Below are 5,019 nucleotides of genomic sequence, written 5' to 3'. Positions count from 1 at the left end.
CGGGGCCTTTGTGCGGCGCCCAGCGCCATGCGCAGCGAGAGGTGAGTCCGCCCGCGGGCCGGGAGCGGGGCTGGGCCCAGGCCCGGGCCTCCCCGCCCGGCGCCCTGCCTCTCACCGCGTCTCTCGGCAGTGCCGGCTCGGGGGAGAAGGTCCCCGCCAAGGCCCAGGCTGCTACCGACGCTGCCATGCGAGCCCGGAAGAGGAAAGCCGACGTGGGCACGGTGAGTGCAGGCTGGGGCAGGTAAAGCAGGGCTCCTGGCTCCTGCCTTGCCCAGGTGGCCCCGCTGCTTGGCCAGGTGTGGTGCCCCTCGCCCCTTAGCACGTGCTTGTCTTCTCCCCCCCTCCTTTCTCCTGTAGTTCTTGCAGGATCCGGATGATGAAATGGCCAAAGTGGAAACGGGCAAGAAAAAGCAGTGCGGCAACCAGGTAACTGACCCGGCTCGGGATTCGGGGGGCGCGAGGCCGCTGTGATGCTTTTCCTTGTTTCGGCAAGGTGATGCCCGTGGCAGCACCAACTGGTCCCACTCCCACCTGGGCCACTTACAAAAAATACGTACAAAATGGGGAAAACTCTATAATTTTACATGCTGTTTTCTTAGATCCTTTGCCGTCACGGAATAGATGAGACCCATGTTGGCCCAACCAAAATAGGGTTACCAGACATCCTGGGTTCAGACCTTTATACATTTAAAAAAAAAAGTGTACGATCTTACATTGAGCTCTGCACGGGTGCACAAATGTCCTTCATCTTTGTACAAATGTGCGGGGCGGGATTGAAGACTTGAAGACAGATGTCCTATGTAACGGTTGCTTAGCATGGATCCGGCTGGAATTGCCCTTTTCAGACATGAATTTATGGGGGGGAAGGGTATGCTTTCATCATTCCTGCCCCCGTTTGTTCTTACTTTAGCAAGCATTGTTGTCAAAATGCCAGAAATTAAAAGGTGCAGAGTTAAAATTTGGAAAGCCACATGCTCTACACCAATGCATGCATAATGCGGGGGGAGGGGAGTGCTGCATCTAGACTTTCTCTAGGTGGGGTGGGGTGGAGTAGAGTAGTTTCTATTGGAGCACTTGAGGCTCTGAGATCTGGCCAATAGACAAATGTTAGGAAGGAGGAGATGTCGCTTAACAGGCATGGTCAGCTTTCTGAAACTTCTCTGTGACTATTAAGATATCTCAGTTTTGAGATTAAAACCCCGGACACTCTAGGTCATGTGTTTGTTGCAAACTCGGCTTCCACTTTTTTTGTTCGACAGACTTGGGGTTCTGCCAGTTGCTGCCCCACGCTTTATATGTAGTATAAGATATGTTAGTTTTTAACTGTCTTTGTGAACTTAGGCACCTTTGGAAATGGATGCAGAATAAATTTGACGGAGGCACAGAAAAATACAATACATAGACCTCATACAGAGCCTTCGTTGTTAGGACTTGAGCCAATTAGTCTGCGCAAAGGGTGATATTTAAGCTGCAAAAGTCATGATTTGGGGAATACAGCCCCTATTCATTCAGTATGTAGGGCTATGCATAATGTGGTACAGCTAACCAGAAGTGGCAGCTGGAAGTTTGAAGACTGAAGCGCTAGCATAACAGATGGGCATCATTGTTTGGAATAGCCTCTGCTTGTTGCAACTGTGTATACTAGTTATCAGTCAACATATTAAGTAGGGCTCAAATGGTGAACATTTAATGAGGGGATGTAGTCTTCCCTTCTGTCTCTTTTTATGGAATGTATTAAACTAATTTCTCACTTCTGACAAGGGGGCTGTTTATCTTCACCACAATTCCTCCTTCCCTAAAGTGGTGTTTTTTGTTTTGTTTTGGGTTTTTTTTATGTGAATAATGTTCTACTAAAATTCTTAATGCGAACTAAGATACTTACCATCTTCCCCAAAATGACAATGGAAAGAAACTTGAAACATGTTTAGCAAGGAGGCCTACAATAACTCTCTTTTTAAGTTCCAGAACTAGGTATAGCATTACAGTGTATATTAGATTCAGTCTACGTTGGAGCGATCTGTGAAACAAGTGGCATATGGAAACAGCTACAGTTCCAGAGTGTAAATTAAAATATAATTTCTGGTAAAGCCTCATGGCACTGAAAAGAATTAAGTTCTGCAACTCTGTTTTATAGATAAAATGGATACCTCTTCCCATTTAGAGAAGATTCTTTGTTGTAACAAAGCATCCAGATTGTTGTGGATCTGTAAAATGATGAAGCTAACATTTGGCTGCACAGCAGCAGCTCTTCAGTCTGTGGTGTGACACAAGCTATTCTCTGATATAAATTGCCATGGCATACATATTCTCATTAGTGGCCCATTTCAACAGTAGCTTAGCAGGCTTGTATGAGATCTAGCAAGAAAGCAAGATGGTATGCAGCAATGGTATAACTAACTCTAATGTGCTGCACTGGATTTATAGCCTCTTGCACGTACCACGTGACATTCACATTAAACTGTTTAGGCTCTGTTTTGCTCCGTGTATAAAGTAGCACTGTCACATCCCACTTATGGCGTGTTCATGCTCAATTCATTAGTTGGTTTCTGTTGAACATAAGGCCCAGGCTTTTAATTAGGATGCTGTTACCCTTTATGGGGTGAAGTGGTTGTTATATCATCAGGCTGGTAGAAGCGGAATCCTGCATTTCATTTTGAAGATAACTGGTACTGTTGTAATTCGTTTAGCATTTCCCAAATGGCTCGTGGTCACTAACTTGTATACAGGTATGCTTCCAACTTTTGTTAAACACAGCTCCTCTAAACAACTATTATTGTTTTTACATATCTTAATAAAGAATAATTTGGGTGAGGTTTAGTAACCCACAGAATCCTTTGACAAAAATCATGTAGCCTACTGAATTTTAGGGTTAGGAATTGAAACTAGAGCTGCTCAGAAACTTTTCAATGAAACTTCCTTTGGAAAAGGGTAACTGTGAAATGGAATAAGACAAACCAGTTTATAACACTTTTGGAAGTTTAAAAAAAAAAAGGTCAATGAAATACTCCATTTCAACATACCTTTAATACAGGATTCTCTCAGAGTTCTTAATTTAGGATAAAAACGCCAAATATCTTCAGGCTTGTAAATCTAAGATTTTAAGCTTGTCCTTATTTGGGATGGGAAAACTCGAAGTTACTGGGAAATATAGGATCAAAAGATGATTTCTTATCTAGCTCTGATTGATTGAAACCTCAAGCCCCAGTAGTCCTTCTCTCTCATCTTCCACTCCTTTCCTTATCCCCCCACTTCACTTTTTTTCTTCCCTTTTTGATCTGGATGTTGTAGAACTGCTTTCTGAGGCTTTCTTGTGGCATAACACTTTAACAAGATCTGTCATTATTTGCAAGCATATTGCAAAAAAATATTAAGCTTTTAGTTTTACGGACTGGCTGCCAGCTGTTGGGTTTTTGTTTTGTTTGGTGTTTTTATGGCAGAGCAGGGGAAAAGGGTCTATTTGTATCTCTTCTGCAGTCTCCAACCTGCATCCTTGTTCTTACCTCTTTCAGTTCTGAGTAGGATGATGCTTTAGTTCGTGACTTGGAGCTGGCCATATTTGCTTGGTTAGTCTTGTCATCCCTCACCTACTTCTAACTTTTCTTCCATCCTTGCTGTTAAGTTTCTTTTAAATGGGGGGTGGGGGTGGTTGTGCGTGTGTTGCTTTGTCGCTGTCTTGCTGAACTCTGATCTTGGCTCGCATTCCCCCTAGCTCCTGTTCCTATGTGGAAATCTATGGACCAGAGGACTTCTTCCTACACTGCTGAGATTCTCAACTGCAGCTGTCACTCTCTGGCTCTAGAAGAGCAGATTGCAGCTCCTGGATTTGGGGGCAGGCCCTTTAGCAAAAATTTAAACTAGTTTTTACTCTTAAACTTCTTAGCTTTTTCTCTTTTGCAGACAGCAATTTAACAATCTTTCCTGTTCCTCAAGGTCACAGCTCTGATGTAACAGTTTTTGATACTTCCCACATAGACTTAGCAAAAGTATCAAGTTAATCTATGCTTACTTTCAGGATCTCTGGAGTCTGCTTAGTCATCTTCACTTCCTATCACCATACTCATTGTTAAGTCGGAGTTTTCCCTCTAAGTATTTCTGTATCCCCCAGGTATTCACCCTGTTGTTCTTCAGTCTCTCCTAAAATAGTTCCTCTAAAGATAAACTACCTTGCTTGCTACCCTCTCCACAACAGCCCCTCTTCTGTCATTTCACAGGCAATCTCAACATCAAGACTTAGCCCCTTCTGCATGCCCTGATTTTCTATTTTGCTCTGTTAAGTTTCATGCCTAACTTTTTTTCCTGTTTGTCCTTTCCCCCACTCCTGTTTCTGGATGTTTCTCCATGCTGTATCTTCATCTCGTATGAAAAGTTTTCCCCTGTTCCTGTTTCCTTTTGAAGTGAAAAATTTAATCCCTAATGAAGTGGTCTCTGACCTGTGGCTTGCCAGCCATTTGTTGTTTGAGACTCTGGGTTGATGGTGGATATTTCAATTTAAAAAGTTTAAAATTGAAGTTGATAGAAAAAAATTAAGGTTTCATGCACTGCCTACAGAGTAAGTACTGTTTCCTAAGTATTGTTGCCCAAACATGAGCATAGTTGGGGACCACCGAGCTACTATGTCCTGCCACCTGCATGGTTTTACTTCTTTATTAAAGGGAAAACCTGAATTTCATTACCAGATCACATCTTGCCATTTCTTTCAACCTCTTCTTGCTTGCATGTGGCCTGTTTTAAATAGGCTGGCACTGTTGTCTTCTCTTTTTCAGGTGCCTGGCATGATGGGCACTTTATAGATGCTATATAATAATGTGACTCCCTTAGCTCTTATCTAACCCACTGAGCTACAGTCATCTCCTCCTTGCATTGTCTCCTTCTGACCAATGCATCTGTGCAGTGTGACTTTTGCAGCAGGAAGGATGGAGAGTCTTACACTTCAGAAAAGGATGTATTCTGATTACAGCACCTCCAGGCCTGTGGAAAATGCAGGAACGCTTTATGGAGAGGAGAGAATTGAATTTGTTT

The 5,019-nt window shown here is 43.2% G+C and overlaps 2 protein-coding genes across 2 annotated transcripts in view; one reads left to right on the top strand and one right to left on the bottom strand.

Annotated features, from left to right (window-relative positions):
* The window catches only part of LOC109289561 (uncharacterized protein F13E9.13, mitochondrial-like), a 60,543-nt gene extending 56,245 nt beyond the window's left edge, over positions 1–4,298 (bottom strand). Inside the window, exon 1 of the mRNA XM_019505638.1 lies at positions 4,007–4,298. Within this exon, the coding sequence (XP_019361183.1) occupies positions 4,007–4,036 (30 nt within the window). The 5' untranslated portion in view covers positions 4,037–4,298. The remainder of the gene's footprint in view (positions 1–4,006) is intronic.
* Positions 7–5,019, top strand: part of CCNE1 (cyclin E1) — an 18,726-nt gene continuing 13,713 nt past the window's right edge. Inside the window, exons 1-3 of the mRNA XM_019505636.1 lie at positions 7–41; positions 131–221; positions 358–426. Of these exons, the coding sequence (XP_019361181.1) occupies positions 28–41; positions 131–221; positions 358–426 (174 nt within the window). The 5' untranslated portion in view covers positions 7–27. The remainder of the gene's footprint in view (positions 42–130; positions 222–357; positions 427–5,019) is intronic.

This window comes from Gavialis gangeticus, unplaced genomic scaffold (genome assembly GCF_001723915.1).
Source record: "Gavialis gangeticus isolate Ggan-Ray unplaced genomic scaffold, GavGan_comp1, whole genome shotgun sequence".
Lineage (NCBI taxonomy): Eukaryota > Metazoa > Chordata > Crocodylia > Gavialidae > Gavialis > Gavialis gangeticus.
This window is presented reverse-complemented; position numbering and strand designations above follow the sequence as displayed.